Source organism: Mustela putorius, unplaced genomic scaffold, assembly GCF_011764305.1.
Source record: "Mustela putorius furo isolate JIRA1106 unplaced genomic scaffold, ASM1176430v1.1 tig00000095_pilon_pilon_pilon, whole genome shotgun sequence".
NCBI classification, from domain to species: Eukaryota; Metazoa; Chordata; class Mammalia; order Carnivora; family Mustelidae; genus Mustela; species Mustela putorius.
In genome coordinates, this window is record NW_025421280.1 from 19,938,331 (window position 1) to 19,960,093 (window position 21,763).

Sequence of the window (21,763 nt, forward strand, 5' to 3'; positions counted from 1 at the left end):
TGGGGAGGGTATGGAAGAGGGTTTGCTGTGGTGTCTGCCAGCACCCTGTGGACTAAGATAGGGCTGAAGTCCCCGGAGCCCCACCCAAGGGCGGTGTCTTCCTCTACCCGGGCCTGACTCGGTGCAGAGCCCAGGAAAGGAGCAGACAAGGCCACTGGGTCACTGATGGCTCTGGCTACCCAGTAAGGAAGACAAGAGGGGACTAGTTCCAGGAGCTCTTGGGCCGGGAGGAGTGAGATGTAACCGGGTGTGTGATGAGTGGAGACTTCTGGCAAGAGGTCCTGAGTGTGACAGTCAGTCTTTGTCCACATCTTAGCTGGAGAGAGAGGCAGGGAGCTGGGTGGGATCAAGAGAGTGGAATCGGGGCCAGAACAGCTGTGGCAGGGGTGGAGAATGAGCCCGGTTCGAGTCGCAGGTCTGACACTTGGTCGTTCTGTGCCCTCTTGGGGCATGACAAAATGGGGATGCTAAGGGTTCCCAGCACAGCTTGTGGTGAGGATTAAGGGAGTCCTTCAAACATTGAAGGTCTGAGCACTCTGCTGGCCAGGCAGGAGGCCTGAAATCAAGTAGAACTGCCCTAATCCCATTGGCCTGTGGCTGGGTAGCCCCAAGCAGCCAAGCCAGCAGATGCCTTGGGCCTTGAGCTGTGGCCTACCTTCTCCAGCTGGGGCACCGCATGCGTGGACAGGATGCCCTTGTCAAAGAGGTTGAGCAGAGATGTCTCAAAATTCTCCAGTGGTGTGCTGTAGTGCACCCCTGAGCTATCCAGCACCAGGTCCACAATGAAGAGGGGATTTTTCCGGGGCCTGTCGGGTGATAGGCTGACTGTGGGTAGGCGCCCAAGGAGGCCTGTGTGCAGCATATCTAGCCCTCTGCCCTCCCTGCCAGCCCAATGGTTCTCAAGCTTCTCCATGCATGAAAATTGTCTCCTCCCTCCTTCTAGAAATCTCTAAGTTACCGGAAAAACACAGAGCAGCCAAAGATTAATCCATCTCTGCCACTTGCCCAGAGGTCCACAGGTACCGGGAAGAGGGAGGACCACCACCAGGCGGTCCTGAGGTCATCAGGGCAGGCCAGCCAGACCCTGGGTCCTTGCGGCACCCACGCTCTCCCCGGGAGGGCACCATCTTTGACTTCAGATGCCCACTACACGCCAGCAACCCTCAAGCTTCCCAGCCAGTCCTCTCTGCTGCACTCTGGATTGCCATCCATCACCCACCTGCCTTTATGGGCATCTCAAACACAGCTCCCCTCAGGGCTCGGTGCTAGCGGTGGACCACAGGAGTCAGCCTGTCTCCTCCCCTCCCCTCCTCCCACTTCCCCTCCTCTTGCTGCCAGGCCCATAGCACTGCCACTCAGGCACTACCCCAAATCTGCACCCCTCCCGAGTCCCAATCACATCATCCTTTTTCTAGACAATGGCAGAAAACTTGGTCTGACTTGCCTTCTGCCTCACTTGTTCCCACAAATCCAGAGCTTTGTTTAATGAGGGTGTAACTCCCCTCTAATGGCTGCTGAACACACTTAGAATAAATCTAGCCCCCGACTGTGACCCCAAGAGGTTCTTTGATCTGGCCTGTCCCTGCGACCTCTCCCATATTGTCCTGACCAGCCCTCCCCCACTCCAGCCATAGCTGCTGGCCCTTCCACCCTTGACAGTCTTCCTCCCCTCTGAGCCTCTGCCTGTGCTGGGCCTTCAGCCCAGTGCCTCCCCCTCACATCTCCTTGGCTGCTTTCCTCTCAATCTCAGGTCTTGACTTAGAGGACCCTGACCCCCTGGCAGAGTCCCCTGTCCCACCCTGGTCTGTCACAGCCCGTGCAAACATTGGCAGTGACCATCTATTGATTCACTGGCTTGCTGCCTGTCCCCCATGAGAGCAGGAGTCCTGCCTCTCTGCTTCCGCTAGAGCTCCACCTGGTCCATGGCAAGTGCTCAAAGAATATTTCTTTTGACTGAGTAACTCAGGGACTGATGGAGAAAATGAAGGCCACCTAGAGATGTGCAAGTCAGAGCTGGTGGGACAATCCCTGGCCACCAGGGCCAGGGCCGGGCTCTCCCTGCCATCCAAGACCTGGCGGTGCTGGGCACCCTGGTCCCGGCTGCCCCATTCCCCCCACCCCTGCCTGTCTGGCCACCCAGTGCCTGCGCTCGGCCAGCCCCACCTGTAGGGGCTGTTGATGAGGTCGTCACCCCAGACCATGTGGTCGGGGCAGTCCAGCACGCTGCAGCAGGCGTCGCTGATGAACTGCGAGAAGCTGGCCAGCGAGTCCTGCACCAGGAAGCGCAGCGTGTCCTGCAGCATGTACTTGAGCAGCTCCATGAGCTTGCGCAGTTTCGACATGAGGTACACCTCCCAGCTGGTTTCATAGAGGTTGTACCAGCCCTTGCTCATGTCCCGCAGGCTGCTCCGCATGGCCACCTTGAGCGTGCTGATCCAGCTGTCCTTCAGGAACATCTGCACCTGGAATGGCCATGGGCGGCATCAGGTGGGGGCCCCTGGGAACCTTCTGCCCACAGCCACCACACTCAGGGACCCTATACACCAGGGTGCTGGGGCAGCCTCAGGACCCAGATGGCCAGGGAAGGACCTCCCGCAGCCCCAACTGACTGCCGAGCCCCACAACCAACACCCTCCCGTGATCCTGGGGACCAGAGCTCCTCTAGGGGAAGGAGGGCGGAGGGGCAGCAGAAGCAGGGCTTTTCCCCCAGCTAAGGGAGAGACAGAGAGATGGAGACACAGCCAATGAGCAGAGACACACACGGAGTGAAACAGGAACGGGGAGCTTTTTTCCTGGAGTACCTGGTGATGGTCTCCCACAAGGCTATACCCTTCTTCCCTCACACCTCCATCCTTAGCAGCTATGTGGACTTCCTGTTATCCTTTCTAAGACAAGGGGTCTGCTTCAGAAGCTGCCAGGGTTGGATGGAAAGTGACCGGAAAGGGAGCCTACCCTGGGTCTCCTCTCTTCTCCTCTCTGGGATGAGCCATCCCCCTGGGCAACCCCCACCCTCCCACAAGGTCTAGGTTTAAAAACAGGAGCTTACAGCCTCACTGCTGGCCATTCAGCTCCAAGGCTCCAGCCTGTGTGTGGCCCTCCAAGCCCCGGATGCCCACGCACCTGTGAGAAGGTCTGGGACTGAATCTGCTCGAACTCCTCCAGGCGGCTGTACTTGGAGAGGTTTGAGTGGAACAGGGACATGCCCATCACCTTGTTGCATTCAGCCCGCACCTTGCTGAGGGCCATGATGACCTCCGGCCGTGTAAGCAGGGACACAAAGGTGAAGTCTTCCTTCTGCTCCCGGAAGGGGTAGTTGGGAACACTCACCAGCCCTGCAAGGGTAGGGGCGGAGGGCAGGGTCAGATTGGCCTGGGACACACCAAGGATTAGGAGGGATCTACAGGTAGAGATGGAGAGATACAACTCCTGTCTCCTTCCAAAGAGACACCCACTCTCCAAAAGAGATACCCACCCCAGACCCCTCTCTTCCCATAGCCTGCCAACGCAGCCCTGCAGCTTCGCACTCTGGGGTAAGTGGATCCCCTCCAGGCCCCTCTGCGTCCCTGACCCGTTTGAAGTAGATGAGAACCACAGGCCCTCTCCCCCTTCACTCCTGCCCACTCTGCACATAACCCAGCACCACGCAAAAGAGATGTGGGCACCAGGACCCTCAGAGTGCCCACTGTCCACACCCCTGACCTCAGCTTCCTGGGCACTTCCCACACGTGGCAGCTCAAAGTCTAGGAAATGAAATGCACCGGCATCAGGAGAGTTAAAGCAAGGAGGGCTTGGGGGAACTCGTGTCCCTACTTGAAGACGCAGTCTGCCATGGGTCAAATGGGGCTGTACCAATGTCACCTGCCCCCTGCTGCCGAATGTCCTTCAGACCGTCAGAGCCCTTCTGTCCACTTCTGAACACTTGCTGTCCTCTAACCCATGACCTGCTTCCTTCTGTGCTACTCAGACTACTGGATTTTATTTATGTATTTATTTTAAGAGAGGGGGATGGGGAGATGGGCAGAGGGAGAGGGAGAGAGAACATTTTAAGCAAATTCCATGCCCATGGAGCCGAATTTGGGGCTGGATCTCATGACTCAGATCATGACCTGAGCTGAGATCAGGAATCAGATGCTCAACTGACTGCACCACCCAGGTGTCCCAGAAGAGCCTTCGTGGACCTCCCCACCCACTCCCCCAAGCCCTAGGCAGCTGGGGAGGCAGCAGGGTAAGTGCTGGGAGTGTTGGGTTTACAGACCACCTTACAGGAAGGGCAGGAGGGCTCTGGCTAGGCAGATGGCCCTGGGGCCCGCTTTTGTCCAGCCGCCCTCACCTTGCCTGGGCACCTTCTCCTCCTCCTTCTTAGGCAGGGTCACATAGGAGAACGTGTCAGGCTTGGAGGAGACAATCTGGTCAAAGTTGATTTTGTTCATGCTGCGCTCATAGTCCAGGTTCACCTCTCTGGAGAGGCTGCTGAGGTGCTCCAGAACCCTGCCAATGGGGAAGGGGGACAGGGGAGTCACCCCCACACTGTGGGCTGGCTGGGGCCCACTCTGTCCTGCCATCGACCGACGGGCATGTGTTTGGGGCTTCCCCTCCAGATTCACGGGCTCACCTCCCACCTGGGCCCAGCCACTAACCTCCATCACCCTTGTCCCCTGCCTCTTAAGTGTCAAACCCTCCCGCCCCAACTCTGCCTGTTTTGCTTCTCAATTCTCTGTGTCAGCCCAGCAAGGCACCCATCCCTGCCCATTCCAGTCCACTCCCCACAAAACTCAAATTTAGCACATCCTTCTCTTGCTAAAAATCCGTCCTGGGCCCCTGCATCCTAGGATAAGCCAAACCTCTTCTTGGGACGAGCCCCTCCCAGTTCTCCTCTCTGGTCACCTTCTTGTCCCTACCCCCAACCCAGCTCCAGCCACAGACAGCGCCCCCTGGGTTCCTGGAGGAACTCTGAGCTCTCATCTCAGAGCCTTTGCATACGCTGTTCCCTCCAGATGAGGGCAGCCTCATTTGTGCCCCAAAGTGCCTCCCTGGCTCAATGATCCTGACCGCCCGAGGGCATTTTTTCATTCATTCACTGTTGTTCCCCCAGCCAGAATCTTCTTCTCTCCTTACTTTTTCCAACACTCAGCTCAAATGTTACCACCCCAGTGAGGCAGTCTCTTGACCGGAGATTCCCTCCATGACATCTCTATTCCCTTGTCTTGCTTTGTCTCCAGAGTATCTGTCAAAGCCCTGAATCACCTTGCTTTCTCCTTGTGTGTCTCCCTGGCCAGACTGAAAGCCCATGAGGGCAGGCCCTTCGTAGGTGTGTTCGCTGCTGCACCCCTGTGCCTGGCACAAGAGGTAGACTTGCTTGCCTGCCTGACGCCCACTTCCTCCTCATTGCATCTTCCTGCTGTTCTAGGACTCTCTCCTTTCTCACTTGACTTAGGGGACATTGACATGCCCCAGCTTGGGGTCATCTCACCTGTCTAAGCGAATCGTGATCAGACAGATCAGACTGTTAATTGGTTCAGGAATGGGAACATGATCCAGTTAAAATCAACAACTGAAACAGCTAGAAAATCAATCCCAGCCTCCTCAGGACAAGTTCTGCGGTCTTTTTCATGCTCCTTGTGAGATCAGAGGTTGTACTTCTCCTAAAACGCCACCTCTGCCCAGCAGCCTGCCTCCATTACATCCTGCCACCTCCCTTAGATGTCTCTGGGGAGGACTCTGTCAATATATCATCTGTACAAGAATCACCCTAAACAGGCCCAGCTTCGAGGGAATCCAATCTAGGGCAGGACCCAGTGGAATCTGGACTTTGTGCTTCTGAAACTGTTGCTGCCATCCACCTGGGGATGAAGCCAGCCTCCACCAGAGACAGAGGCCTCACGCACTGAGCCAGGCATGTCCTGCATCTGATTTCTAGTCATCAGCAAAGCTGTGTGCATTTGCCTGCTATCTAAGCCAATCTGAGCTCAGCGTATTTGTTATAAAGAGCCCAAAACATTCTCAGTGATATAAAACCTGAGAAATGGAATTCTGGTCAACCAAGGGAATGGCCACATCCATGCCAACCTCCCCAGATGCTCCCGAAAGACAGAGAGAAAGAAGAAAAAAAGAAAAGGCAGGACAAACAACACTACCAAACCCAAGCCATTAGCACTCCCAGCACAAAGGAAATGCCCAAACTTCACATTATCTTTAAGTAGAAAAACAATGGTCAGTTCCCAGCGAGCTGCAGCTCCCCCTTCTGCTGCCAGCCTGCATGGAAGATGGGGTCAGTCTGCGGAAAGAGGGGTAGCCCCAAGCTTGGTCTGAAGTCCTGTCAGAAAGAGAGAAAGTCCACCCTAACTGTGAAAACACTGACTGTGAGTCTGGGAGACTCAGAGCACTTGGACAAGGACGGGACTTCTGTGCATTCATTCGCGGTAACATTCTTTGAAAGGCTTCATGACAGAGGAGAGGGAAGGTGAAAGAAAAGAAGCGCTTTGGAGATTGAAGGGTGAAAGGGAACGAAGCAAAAGTTTAAAATTGGAGTCCTGCAAGGTAAGAAAAAACAAACAACTTGGGAAGATAACCCCTCTCCCCCAACATACGGAGATGGACGGACGGACGGACACACACACACACACACACACACACACACACACCCACCCACCCCCCCTATCCACTTAGAAAGAGGAAAAAAAATGGTTTGCTCTCCTAACAGAAGAGGGCGCTCTGGAATTAGGAATCTTGTAAATCATCCCACATCCAAGGACTGAATGGGAGAAAGTAGACGACCCTTGCAGGACACTACTGAGAGAGAGAGAGAGAGAGAGAGGGAATGAATATCCACCTACCTGAACAAAATTCTCATCCAACCCTCAAATAAAAAAACAGAGACAAAGCAGAAGAAAACTAGCACAGCACTTCAAACCAAACTAAATATCTTCAAACAAGTGTTTGGGCATATGAAAAACACCTTGAATCGGAATTTCACAACCAAAAGACAGAAGTGAGCAAATAACAGGAAGAAACAAAAGCTATTTAATTGAACTCAGGGGAAAAATTGAAGAAACAAAATTATCTCTGGAATGGAGGCAAAATTAAGAGATGCATAAGGAAGAACAGAGTGAAATAAAAAATGTAATAAAGTACGTTGAAGAAAGAACTGGATATAACTAAGAAAATGAAAATGAGGGGAAAAACAAAAAAAGGGGAAGAAATGGTTAAATTAGAAATAGGTAAAGAAGAAGCAAGATATGGGGAGCCTGGGTGGCTCAGTTGGTTAAGCCACTGCTTTCGACTCAGGTCATAATCCCAGAGTCCCAGGATCAAGTCCCACATCAGGCTCCCAGCTCTGTGGGGAGTCTGCTTCTCCCTCTGACCTTCTCCCCTCTCATGTTCTCTCTCTCTTAAATAAAATTTAAAGAAAAAAACAAAGAAGAAGAAACAAGATAGAGGATAGATGAGATAGAGAAATATAAGGGAATCTGATAAAGAAAAACAGGGAAATGGAACAGAACAAATATTTAAAACTATAATCCAAGAAAAATTCTAGAAATAAAGAATATCTCAATTTATGTTTTTAAAAGGCCCATTTGGTACTTATGAAAACCGACCTAGAATGATCATACTCTAGTATGACATAAAACTGACTGCAGGGGAGGAAAGAACAATCCTCTTATACTATTCTAGGTTCTTGGCTGAGGCTCTGTAACAAAGATGGATTAGCAAGAGAACAGCTTACAAATTTATGTTTCCCTTGACATAGGAGCCTTCGTATGAGACATACTCTAGTAAAATGATTAGACTTTAAAGATTAAAAACAAATTTAAAAAAACCCAAGGCCCCCAAGCCAAAAAAAAAAAAAATCAACTGATTTATTTTTATTTTTTATCAAGGGAAAAATCAAGGGAAGGGGAGTTAGATTGGCACCAGGCTTCTCAAAATCAACATTCAAAGCAAGGCCACAAAAGAGCACCATTAAAAACAAAACAAACAAACAACAAAAAAAAAAAAACCTCAAGAAATAACAGTGTGAAACAAGAATTTTATATTGAATCAAGTTGTCTGTCAAGTTTTTTTTTTTTTAAGATTTTATTTATTTGACAGAGAGAGATCACAAGTAGGCAGAGAGGCAGGCAGAGAGAGAGAGGGGAGGAAGCTCCCTGCTGAGCAGAGAGCCTGATGCGGGGCTCGATCCCAGGACCCTAAGATCATGACCTGAGCCGAAGGCAGCGGCTTAACCCACTGAGCCACCCAGGCGCCCCTGTCTGTCAAGTTTTAAACATGCAAGAATTCTAGGAACAATATACTCTTGAGCCCTTGGTGAGGAATCTACTAGAAGAAGAGCTTCACCCAACCAAGAGATTGATGGGATTCAGGACACACTTCCCCAAAATGGCACCTTCACATACTGAATGTTTTAAACTGAAGGAATTTGAGACACGGCTTCCCTGAAGCAGGTCATAAGATCCTCAGGAGAGACGTGTCCTCCTTATACGGAGAGGAAAGGGCATCCTTAGCTCCAAGATGGAATGACACCAAGAGGAATCCCAGTGAAGAGGTCTCACTGTTTTCCTCAGTTTACTACCCTTAGCTCATATCCTTCTGTCTTGCCACAGTTCCCACAGCCTTCCATCCTTCATCAAACCCAGCATAGGTTTAATCTGTTCATTTCCTTACAAAAGCTCCTATGTCAAGGGAAACATAAATTTGTAAGCTGTTCTCTTGCTAATCCGTCTTTGTTACAGAGCCTCAGCCAAGAACCTAGAAGAGTATAAGGAAAGAGGATTGTTCTTTCCTCCCCTGCAAGATGATAGGAGAAACTTCAGGAAAAAAGTCTGATATACACAGTCAACTTAATTGTAGATTTAAGATTAAAACAAAGGGGCGCCTGGGTGGCTCAGTGGGTTGAGCCGCTGCCTTTGGCTCAGGTCATGATCTCAGGGTCCTGGGATTGAGTCCGGCATCGGGCTCTCTGCTCAGCAGGGAGCCTGCTTCCCTTTCTCTCTCTCTCTCTGCCTGCCTCTCCATCTACTTGTGATTTCTCTCTGTCAAATAAATTAAAAAAAAAAAAAAAGATTAAAACAAAGATGGGGCACCAGCTGGTTCAGTCGGTGGAGTGCACAATTCTTGATATCAGGATTGTGAGTTCAAGCCCCATGTTGGGCATAGAGTATCCAATCAATCAATCACTAAAATTTATTTTTAAAAAATAAAAATAAAACAAAGAGAGGAGAATGAAGAATATTACATTAAAACAGTAAGGAGAAAAAAGCAACTAAAAACGGGAGGAGGGGGCGTCTGAGTGGCTCAGGAGGTTGAGCCACTGACTCTTGGTTTCGGCTCAGGTCATGATTTGGGTTGGGGGGTGGGCTCCTCGGATCAAGCCCCCGCAAAAGGCTCTGTGCTCAGCAGGGAGGCTGCTTCTCTCCCTCTTCCTGTTCTTTGGCCCCTCCCCTTGCTCGTGCTCTCTAAAATAATTAAATAAATCTTTTTTTTTTTTTAATGGGAGGAGAAAGGGATGAGGAAAGTAGAATAAAGTCAGGATTATTACAAAGGACATCAAAGGGAGTAGAAGGATAACTCTAAAAATGGACAAAGCAGATATTAACAGGTTAAATAAGAAAGCAGGGGACATGGGGCACTATAAAAGGCTTAACTACAAAAGAAACCTCTAAAATAGGGTACAAAACTGCCCAAATGCTGAAAGAAATTTTAAAAAGTGAGGGGTACCTGGCTGGCTCAGTTGGAAGATCATGGGACTCTTAATCTCGGGGTTGAGTTCCAGCCCCACGTTGGGGGGAGAGATTATTTAAAAATAAAATCTTTTTTAAAAAAAGAAAGTAATGGAACGCCTAGGTGGCTCAGCCATTAGGCATCTGCCTCCAACTCAGGTCATGGTCCCAGGGTCCTGGGATCAAGCCCTGCATCAGGATCCCTTGCTCCGTGGGGAGCCTGCTTCTCCCTCTCCCTCTGCCTGCTTTTTCTCTGCTTGTGCTCTCTCTTTCTCTCTCTCTGCCAAATAAATAAATAAAATATTAAAAAAAATAATAAAGAAATTAAAAAGTCAAAGAGAAAAGAAACTACATCACGTAAAGAAGGAAAGAGAATTGAGATCAAACATAGCAGCTCTATCCATAAATACGAATGAGTTTAATTCACTTATTACAAGAAAAAGATTTTTAATTTGACTCATAAAGTAAGACCTGAGTATATGCTATTAAAAGAGGCCTCTCTAGGGGCGCCTGGGTGGCTCAGTGGGTTAAGCCACTGCCTTCAGCTCAGGTCATGATCTCAGAGTCCTGGGATGGAGTCCCGCATCAGGCTCTTTGCTCAGCAGGGAGCCTGCTTCCCTCTCTCTCTCTCTGCCTGCCTCTCCATCTACTTGTGATTTCTCTCTGTCAAATAAATAAATAAAATCTTTAAAAAAAAAAGAGGCCTCTCTAAAACAAATTAACTCAGAAAGACTAAAAAATGGAGGGATGGGCAAAAATATATCAGGAAAATGGAAACAACAAAAGTCAGGTTACAATTCTGGCATCAAACAAAGTAAAATTCTGGTCAAAAAGACTTTGACCTGGGGCGCCTGGGTGGCTCAGTGGGTTAAAGCCTCTGCCTTCGGCTCAGGTCATGATCCCAGGGTCCTGGGATCGAGCCCCACGTCGGGCTCTCTGCTCTGCAGGGAGCCTGCTTCCTCCTCTCTCTCACTCTCTGCCTGCCTCTCTGCCTACTTGTGATCTCTGTCTGTCAAATAAATAAATAAAATCTTAAAAAAAAAAAAGACTTTGACCTGATCAAGAACACATTTTAATGCTAAAAGCTGCAATTAATAATGATAATATAACACACTCTTCTCTGTGGACAAAAATAAGTAAAGATATCTTAGAAGTAAATAACATAAAAAGATAGTTTTCTGGAATACATGTATATATAAAACTCTTATACCCTAACTATGGGGATATACCTCTTCTCACGTGCAAAACAGAACATTCAGCAAAAAACTGATTATATATTAGGTCACAGAGAAAACATCAGCAAGTTCTATAGAATAGAAATGTTATAAATAACATTCTCTGATCTCAATGTGATAAAAATAGGAATTATTAACAACAAATTTTAACAAGTCCTTCTCATATGCAAAACTGTAAAACCTGACATTAAACTATTCTTTAAAGAAATGAGAAATACAAATCAGATTTTTGGAATAAAAAAAAGTGAAATACTACATATCAGAACCTGTGGACTATTTTTAAATAGGTTACCAGAAGAAAGTTCATTAGCCTTAAACATATTTATTAATAAGAATGTAAATAAGTGGGGGCACCTGGGTGGCTCAGTGGGTTAAAGCCTCTGCCTTAACCTCAGGTCATGATCTTAGGGTCCTGGGATGGAGTCCCGCATCGGGCTCTCTGCTCAGCAGGGAGCTTGCTTCCCCCTCTCTCTCTGCCTGCCTCTCTTCCTACTTGGGATCTCTCTCTGTCAAATAAATAAATTTTTAAAAATCTTTTGAAAAAATAATGTAAATAAATGAATTAAATCTTATAATATAAATTCCTATAAATAAAATATAAATTCCTATAAATATAACAAATATAAGCCAAAAGAAGGCACAAGAAGGGTAATAATAAAAAGTGGACTGGGTGGCTCAGTCAGTTAAGCATGTCAGTGTCACTTCAGCTCAGGTCATGATCTCAGGGTCCTGGGATCGAGCCTGGGTCATGCTCCACACTCAGCAGGGAGTCTGCTTGTCCCTCGGTCTTCTTCCATCTTACTCTCTCTCTCTCAAATAAATAAATAAAATCTTAAAAAGAAAAAGTAGAAATGAATGAGGTAGATGCAGAAAACAGTCAAATTAATAAATCCAACTTTTAAAAAACACAGCAAGCAAATTACTAAGTAACTTAATTAAGCAAAAAAAAAAAAGGAAGAGAGTATGACTCTACAAAATAAGATGAGACATCAACATCGAAACAGAAAAAAAATTTTAGGGGTGCCTGGGTGGCTCAGTGGGTTAAAGCCTCTGCCTTCGGCTCAGGTCATGATCCCAGAGTCCTGGGATCAAGCCCCGCATGGGGCTCTCTGCTCCACAGGGAGCCTGCTTCCTCCCCTCTCTCTCTCTGTCTGCCTCTCTGCCTACTTGTGATCTCTCTCTCTCTCTGTCAAATAAATAAAATTTTTTAAAAAGTTAAAAAAAAATTTTAAATCATGAGACCACCTATCAAAAGACTAGGCAAATATATTGTAAAACCTAGAAAACATGGATCATTTTTTAACAAAATATATATGACAAAATATATAAAAATATATAAAATATATATAATATAAATATAAAATTATAAAATATAAATATATATTATATATATATAACAAAATATATAAAAATTGACCCCCCAAATTGGAAATACAAAGCTTAACTGGACCAATTCCTGTAGAAATGAAGTTATAAAGGAACTATCCCCCCTAAAAGCACCATGTCCACATGCTTTCAGAAGGGAATAACCAGATAACCTCAATACAATAAAAATTGTTCCAGAGTACTGAAAAAATTAAGGAAAATACCAATATTCTTCTTATGAAGCAAGCATAATTTGCTTCAAACTTGATAATGACAGTACAAAAAAAATCTGTAATTTTATAAGCATTATTTATATCGATGCAAAAGTTCTAGGCAGCATACTAACCAACAGAACCCAATACCACGTTAAAAAAAAATGATACACCATGGCCAGGTAGGATTTATTAAAGGAATCCAAGGTTGTTTCAATACTAGAAAATCAATTAATATAACACACCATGTTAATAGATCTAAGGAGGGGCGCCTGGGTGGCTCAGTGGGTTAATAAGCTTCAGGGTCTTGGGATCGAGCCCCACATCAGGCTCTCTGCTTGGCAGGGAGCCTGCTTCCCCCTCTCTCTCTGCCTGCCTCTCTGCCTGCTTGTGATCTCTCTCTCTGTCAAATAAACAAATAAAATCTTAAAAAAATATTTTTTTAATAAAATAAAAACAGATCTAAGGAGACAAATCATGATTATCTTCATAAGTAGTTTAAAAGCCTGTGACAAATAAACACTTGAGAAAACAGAAGTTTCAATGGATATGTTATTAAATAAAGTCCTAAAGCTAGCATTTTCTTAAGGGGGAAACTTACTAGAGGTACTTCCACTAATATTACGAACAAGGTGAGGATCCACCATCTCTACTACTGTTCAATATTGTACTGGAGGTATTAGAAAATGCAATTAGGCAAGAGAAAGTGATTAAAGGAATAAGAATTGGAAAAGAATAAGCAAAACTATCTCTATTTACAGGGACTGTATACTTAGAAAGCTCTGGAGAATCAATGATAAAACACATTCAAACAATTCAGTAAGGATTGTTTGTAATGGGATATAAAATTAGCATACACAAATCAGTAACAGTAATAGAGAAAATCCCATTTATAATAGTAACAAAGAAGACAAAATACTTAATATCAAAACCTATGTGAGAAAAAGATAAAGCATTCTAAAGACACAAAAGTAGTCTTGAACAAATGAATGAACATTCTTTGTTCTTGGATAGGACAGTTCAAGATCCTAAAGATATCAGCTGTACCTAAATTAATTTAAAAATGTAATGCAGGGGCACCTGGGTGGCTCAGTGGGTTAAAGCCTCTGCCTTCGCCTCAGGTCATAGTCTCAGGGTCCTGGGATCAAGCCCTACATTGGGCTCTCCGCTCAGCAGGGAGCCTGCTTCCTTCTCTCTCTTTGCCTGCCTCTCTCCCTACTTGTGATCTCTCTGTGTGTGTCAAATAAATAAATAAAATCTTTAAAAATAAATAAATAAAAATAAAAATATAATGCAGTTCCATTAAAAATACAAAGGGCTTTTGTTTTGTTTTGTTTTGTTTTGTTGTTTTTTTTTAAGAGAGAGATACTGCAAGCTTTGGGAGGGGCAGAGGGAGAGAGAGAGAATTCCAAGTGAGCCTGAGCCAAAATCAAGAGTCAGATGTCCAATCAACTGAGCCACTCAGGCACCCCCAAAATACAAAGTGTTTTTAAGATAGAACTAGAGGACTTGACACAATGCTCATGGGGAAATAAGCATGCAAATTCCTATCAAAATTCTAGCAATGAGAAAATCCCAACAACACTTTTTGCGAAAATAGAAAAATCCATCCTAGAAGTCATTGGAATCTCAAGAGACCCAAATCACCAAAACAATCTTGAAAAAGAACAAAGTGGGAGGTCTCACACTTTCTGATTCCAGAGCTTAATGTAAAGCTGCAGTAATCAAAACAATGTGGTACTGGCAGAAAGATATATAGACCAAAGGAAGGGAACAAAGAGTCCAGAAATAAACTCTCAAATATATATGGGTCAAACGATTTTCAACAAGGATGCCAAGACCATTCAATGGGGGAAAGAACAGTCTTTTCAACATACTGTGCTAGGAAAACTGCAGAAGAATATGCGGAAGAATAAAACTGGACCCTTAGCTAATCCCATTTACAAAAAATTAACTCAAAATGGACCAAAGACCTCATGTAAGAGTTAAAACTATAAAACTCTTAGAAAAGATGGGGAAAAGCTTCATGATAATAGATTTGGAAATGATCTCCTAACTATGACACTGAAGGCACAGGCAACAAAGGAAAAAAATTAGAATTCATCAATGTGAAAAGCCTGGTGTCCTAGTAATATAAAGGACACTATCAACAGAATAAAAAGGCAAACCAGGAAATGGGAGAAAGTACCACATAGATGATGAGGGATTGATATCCTGAATATATAGAGAACTCATAAAACTCAACAACAAAGACCGAACAGCTGGATTCAAATATGGGCAAAGAATTTTAATAGACATTTCTCCAAAGAAGGACCTACTAATGGCCAATAAGCACAGGAAAAGATGTCAACATCACTAAGCATTAGTGAAGTGCAAATACAAACCACAATGAAATACCACGGCATGTCCATTAGGATGACTATGGTAAAGGAAACAATGAAAAGAAATGTTGGCGAGGATGTGAAGAAGTTAGAACCCCGGAGCCCCACCGGTGGGAATATGCATTAGGGCGCCACCTAAGGCAGCTGGATGATGGCATCTCCAAAATTCCAAACAGGGCTTCGCAGATGCCACTGACGCCACCGGAGCTGTCCTGTGCTACCCTACCATGATGTTCTTAGACATTTGCCATCAACATGAGCCTTTGGGCCATGTATCTTTCAAGCCATTTGCAAAGTTCTAAAGAGAGCCAAAAACTTTCCTGCTCTGAGCATAGAGTGAAAGAATTTGGTTATAAAGTTTCCCACTGTCACAGAATTATTCTAGGGTTCATGTGCCAAGGCGATGGCTTCCCATGCCATAATGACACTGGCGGCAGGTCCAGCCAGAGGGAGAAATCTGATGATGGGAATTTCAGCCTGAAGCACATGGGTCCTGGCATCTTGTCCATGGCAAATGCAGGACCCAACACAAATGTTCCTAGTGTTTCATCTGCATGACAAGGCTGTGTTTGGGGGGCAAGCATGTGGTCTTTGGCCAGGTGAAAGAGGGCAGAGTACCATGGAAACCATTGGGTGCTTTGGGTCCAGGAATGGCAAGAGCAGTTCCCCGTTCACCGTTACTGACTGTGGACAAACTCTAATAACTGTAATGTGTGTTTTATCTTAACTACCAGACGGTTCCTTCTCCCATCTGTTCATAATGGCCTACAATCTGTGCTTTCACTGTAGTTCTTTGGGTCCCATATTTTCCGTACCCCTCTCCAAGTCTAGATGGATTGCAAAGTTAAGTTTATGATTATGAAATAAAAACTAAACAACAACAAATAAAATTACCATATGACCTAACAACTCTACTTCCAGGTGTGTGCCTGAAAGAATAGAAAGCGGGGACACGAAGAGAGATTTGTACACCCATGTTCACAGTAGCCAAAATATGGCCGCAGCCCAAGTGTCCATCCCCAGATGAGCAGATAAACAAGATGCGGTATGTGCACACAATGGGCTAGTACAAGGAAAAAGAGGAAGTAAACTCCCACTCCTGTTACAACAGGCACGAACCTAAAAGACATTATACTCAGTGAAATAAGCCAGACACTAAAGGAAAAGCCTGTATGATTGCCCTCATACTTCAAGGAGTCAAACTCACAGAGACACAGAGTAGAATGGTGGTTGCCCCAGGCTGGGGGGAAATGGGAGTGGGGAATTATTGTTTAATGAGTACAGAGTTTCACAAAGTTCTGTGGATGGACAGTAGGGATGGTTGCACAACAGTGTGAAGTGCATTTAACTTCCCTAAGCCGTGCGCTTAAAAACAGTTAAAATAGTAAATTTTGGATCCATACCACACACTATACATCAAGACGGAGCAAGGATATGAAACCATACAAGTACAGGAAGAAACCCTCAGTATGGAGAAGGGCCCTCAAACTATGACTCAAAACCCAGAGGTAATGGGAGAAATGATTAATAACATTATCTAGATAAATATTTTTAAAGTTATATTGCAAACATTACCATAAGCAAAGTCAAACGACAACTGACAAACCAGGAGAAAAAAGTTACAACACGCATCACAGATGAAGGACCAGTATCCCTAATATATAAAGAACACTTAAAATCAGAGGGAGATAAAAAAGCTCAAGAGCCTGGCTGGGTAGGGGGGCGGTGGGATGGGCAAAAGACATGAATAGGCGAGTTTCAAAAATATATTAAACTTACCCTTAATTGTATGAAAAGATGGAAAAAATGTTCAGCCTCACTTATAACAGTTCAGTCTTACTTACCTTGCTCCCTTACTTATCTTCCAGACTGGCAAAAGATCACATAGCATGACAACACACCCTCGGCAAGGCTGTGGGGGAACGGGCATTCACACGCTGCTGCAAATGGCACAACCCCCACGGAAGGAAATTTGGGGATAGCTAACCAAGCTCTAGATGTGCCTATCTTTTGCCTTAGCAATCCTGCTTCTCGGCTACCTGAAAGCTACCCCTCCATCACTACGGACATAGAAGGCACAAGGTTATTCGCTGTAGCACTGTCTGATTGCAACATCCTGGAAATGACCTAAATGCCTATATGATAGAGAACAGTTGAATAAGCTACAGTAAGCAAAGGTACATTCACACACTGGACTGCTGTGCAGCTGTGAAAAAGAAGGAAGGAAATCTCAATGAGTTCTCAAGGATTGATTTCCAGGACGTACTAGAAGTGAGAAAGGTAACGTGCAAAAAGATACCCATAGCGAGCCGCTCTCCGAGTAGGAAGGAAGGTGGTCTAAGAAGACATATGCGTCTGCTCATTTGTGCAGAAAGAAATACAGAATGGACATAGCAGAAGCTCATGACAGGGTGGAAAGTGGGAGATGTAGAGAGGATAGAATGAATGGGGATGGAGAGGGACCGATCTGAGGATATCTTAATGAATACTGTATGTCAGTGAGAGAAACAGATATAAAGAAAACATCCACTAAATACATAAAACAAATGGACCACCCTGTATTTCATCAAATGAATATAATCCCATTGAAGGCATGGGAAGAACTAAAGCAAATTAACTTCTGAATGCCCCCCAGGGTGAAGAGAAAAAGAACACTACATGTGTATCAAGTTCTGCTTAGTAAGGTTTTTCTTCTAAAGAGTATGAATTAGCAATTTGAAACTACTTTCTGTGCATTCTGGGACTGAACAAATATACTAGGAACAACGAATGGGAGCTGATTTTCTTCTGTGGAGAGAAGTAACAGGTGAGAATGAGAATTAGGGGCAGTTTTAAGGTATCGCTATAGAACCCATGGTTTTTAACAGATAAATCAATAGACAGAAATAGATATGGGTGTGTGTGGAGGTTATACATAATAGCAATGTAATATAATGTCATAATATATATATGCCCCAGATTTGTCTGGTTTAAGAACCTCAAAGCAATGATTTTCCAGTAACAATGGGAGAATATCTAGTACCCAGATCTTGGCTTGTACATATCATTCCCCACTGAAAAGAACCAGGGCTCCTTGGAGAAATAGCTGATTTCAAGGCTGGGGTCTAGAGAAGGACAAGATGAGCCCCAAACTTCTTGCTGTGCCCAAAAGTATAGACATGCTCGAAGACCAATAGGAACATATCAGAAGGACACAGAAATGAGCTTGAAGAGGTTCCCTCTGGCCCAATCTGGGGCTATTTGGGCATCAAAATATAAAATAGTAGCAACAGGGGGTGCCTGGGTGGCTCAGTGGGTTAAAGCCTCTGCCTTCAGTTCAGGTCATAATCTCAGGGCCCTGGGATCAAGCCCCACATCGGGCTCTATGCTCAGCAGGGAGCCTGCTCCCCACCCCCTGTCTGCCTGTCTGCCTACTTGTGATCTCTGTCTATAAATAAATAAATAAAATCTTTAAAAAAAAATAGTAGCAACAGATTATAACCCTTCAAATAAAATAAGAATTCATGAGTCAGTATTGATAATGAGAGATCTGGAGATGAACAAGACACTAGTTAGAGCCCAAAAGTCCGCAGCGCAGTGGGAGAGATGGCCCACAGATGAGCTCCGGGAGGAAGTGATGTTCGAGGATGGGGGTAGGGGTGGGGAAGGGTCTGGTGGGGACTCACGAGGGCCCTTTGCGCATCCGGGGTGTGCTCATGGCCCACTGCTTGATCTTGCTCAGGCTCTGCTCACTGATGAGCTGGTGGCCCTCGGAGGGCATGCAGTCCACGTACAGATTGTACAGCAGCAGAGCCTCTGTGTTCTTGCGCAGGGCATTGGCCTGGACCACGCGCTGTGTGAACACGTGTGGGTCCTCGGCGCAGAAGAGCAGCTGGATCCGGGGCACCCAGTACTGGCATGTGAGGAGGGGGGGCCTTCCTGGGGCCAGGGGAGGAGAAGGGGACACAGAACACAATCAGACTCTCTGGGTTGCAACACTAGGCTCCAGCCTGGCTCTGTGATTGAGGCGTGGTGGCCCTGAGCAAGTGGTCTCCCCTTTCTGACACACTGTCACATCTGTAGAATGGGCACACTCCGTGGGCCGGCCTGCCTCACAGTTTGCCATGGTTGGATGTGAAAGTGCTCTGTCATCTGCAAAGAGCTGTGCACAGACGAAGCGTCCCCTGGGGTGGCTGCCCATGTCCCCATCCATCACTGCCACACGGTGCGGGAGCGGGGGGTGGCACAAACATCACTGATCGATGGGCCTCAGACACCTTTTTGGCAGTGTGTTGGGAGTGGTCCTGTCAGCGGCTCAGAGTGGGCCCATCAGATAATGGCAATCTGCCCTTCCTGGGGTCTCTGTGTGATGTGTCCTGGGGTTTTCACAGGTCAGGGGACAGACAGCCGCAGGACACACAGAGCAAGGGAGAATTCAGCCTGATGGGGCTCTGTTGGGGGGTGGGGGTTGGCCTCAGTCACGGGCCTATATGGGGGGTCTGCAAGGGGTGGTCACCTTCAGCGGTGACCCCTCCGTTCAGGATGGGCTTCCCGCTCTCATCTCGCACCAAGCCGTTCTGGTCTGTCTTGTGCACCAGGTACAGCTTCTTCTCCTTGTCATAATCCAGGACGCCGACACTGCACCATTCATACTTGAGCTTCGGACTCTTGGGGTCCTCTGAAACAGGAGGCGAATCTGCCAGTGCTCTCTGCCACAGGGTCGGCAGGGGCCTCTGAGTGTGGGCAGCAGGTGCTGGGAATGAGTCTCAGTGGCTACTAGTCTGGCCTCCCTCCCTGTAGGATGGACCGCCTCTAGCTCCAGCAAAGCAAGGCCCCTGCTTCCCCCAGCTGAGCTGGCCTCTGGGGGACCCCTGGTGAGGAGGAGCCAGAAGGACCAGGCTTCTCTGTCCTTGTGCTCTGTATGACCCCTTCATGGCCGATAGAGACAGGCCAGTGGGGCTGGGACGCGAGGCAAGAGAGCCCCAGGCACAGAGAGACCTGTTGAGGATGTAGTTGTAAAACTCCTCGAGTCTGAACTGGACCCCTTCAAGGTGACCAAAGCCAGAGTGAACCCCTTTCTGTGGGCTGCACATGGTAGTTGAGCCCCTAGGCCCCTCATATCAGGATAGGTCAGGGCAAAGTAGATGATGACCGCCCAGCAGTGGCCCCAAGTGGGCTTCACGGTCTGTTGGTCAGGATGGGCTTCCTGCCCACTTCCTCGGCTGAAAGCCTTTGCCCTATTCTTCAGCTCATCTCCTGCCACTACCAGCCCTACACATTTCTCTCCAGCCATACTGCAGGTCAGGCTGTTCCTGTGACTTTGGAGCTTACTCCTGCCTCGGGGCCCTTGTACTGGCTATCATCTCTGCCTGGAATAGTCTTGGCTCAGGTCACCTTATTGCTGGCTTGTTCCTTGCTCAAATGGCTTCTCCTTGGAGAAACCATCTCTGTCTACAAGAGCACCTTTGCCCTGGGAACTCTCTGACCTGATACCCTGTTTGTGTCCCTCACAGAGTCTAAAGCCACACCATGTATGCATCCTATCCTGGTGCTGGTTGGCCTCCACACATTAGAGGCAGCTCCCCAAGGGCAGGTGTGACCTTATCTGTGTTGGTCACAGCTGTGTCTCTGTACCTAGAACGGAAACTGGAATATAGTAGGTGCTCCGTATACTTTTGTGGAAGGAAGACGCACGTGGCACGGTGCCTAGCAGAAGTGCCTTAAAATAAACTCATGGGTCCTACACACTGGGTTGACAAAAAACGGCTGGAATTCTAGTTGAAGCTGGAAAGATGGGTAAAGGAGCTTGCTGTGGTAAACTCGCTGGCTTTGCTTGTTTTGCTTTTCCCATCGCTCCCCTTCCTATATACTTCTTTTTTGAAGAGGCTGACCTGTCTTGGCTCAGCTTAGAGAAAAAGATGTCACAAGAAACCCCAGGCAGAACACAAGAGGTCTCTAGCAGAATCGCTTCCTGCCAGCCCCTCCTCCCACCGGCGGGGCTGCCTTTGGCTGAGCTTGGGCGAAGGGGTGTGGCCTGTGTGTAGGAGGGGCGGGCAGAAACACTTCGAGGAGGCTGGTACTCAGTGCATTTAAGGTTAATGCAGCCCCACACCTTCTGGTTTTATCACCAGAAATTGGAGATCTGGGAACAATTGAGTTAAATTATTTTTGTAATTAAGTCCAAAGTAAAGGGAACATTCCTAGGTTTCTTGTCTAGTTCAGAGAAATTGATTCTAGCATTAACATGTTTTTAAATCGAAACATAAATTTACAGCTTGCTCAATGGACTTGCTGGTGGGGGGACCCCTGGAGGCTGAGCAGTCATAAAACCAGCCAGCATGGCTCTCAGTCCTGGAGGCAGCCCACCAGAGCCCTGCTCCCCACCCCAAAGCAGTGTGTCTGCCCACGGGTGCAGGGAGGAGAGATGGCCCTCAGCCCTGCAGAGGGGGACAGCTACCGCCAACATCCCACCTCCTAACCTGGATCTTCCTGGGATGCCCACACGGAGACCAGCCACGCAAGTCAGGTGGCAGCCAAGGACCACCACCCCCCCCCACCCCCCGCCGCTTGTTCCCTCCAGCAGCAAACACAGCCGCAGACGCAGACAAGGCAGAGATCTGCATGGACACATGTGGGGGGGGGGTGGTAGTGGCAGAAGTATGAGTGTGTGCCGTGAAAACGGGTATGTGAGCGTGGGGGGCTGGCGTGTGAGGACGACGCTGGGGGCTTGTGAATGAGTGTTTGCAAGCAGACGGGTGAGCATGAGGGAGTGTGCTGTCCACCCTGTGGTGAGAGCAGAGAGGCCACAGGGACAGCTGGAGCTATGGTGATTTCTGGGTGGCAGGATGGAAAGTCTTCACGTGTGCCCCTTATGC

The 21,763-nt window shown here is 47.1% G+C and overlaps 1 protein-coding gene across 4 annotated transcripts in view; it reads right to left on the reverse strand.

The window, feature by feature from the left end:
• DNAH1 (dynein axonemal heavy chain 1) overlaps positions 1–21,763 on the reverse strand; it is a 75,613-nt gene that overhangs the window by 45,886 nt on the left and 7,964 nt on the right. For all 4 annotated transcript variants that reach the window (XR_006606485.1, XM_045079199.1, XM_045079202.1 and 1 more), the window contains exons 7-12: positions 19,405–19,566; positions 18,575–18,827; positions 4,331–4,488; positions 3,121–3,332; positions 2,164–2,462; positions 656–806 (exon numbers count right to left, since the gene is read on the reverse strand). Coding sequence is in view for 3 of the 4 variants with exons in the window: in XM_045079199.1 (XP_044935134.1) it covers positions 656–806; positions 2,164–2,462; positions 3,121–3,332; positions 4,331–4,488; positions 18,575–18,827; positions 19,405–19,566 (1,235 nt within the window). In the remaining variant the exon portion in view is untranslated. The remainder of the gene's footprint in view (positions 1–655; positions 807–2,163; positions 2,463–3,120; positions 3,333–4,330; positions 4,489–18,574; positions 18,828–19,404; positions 19,567–21,763) is intronic.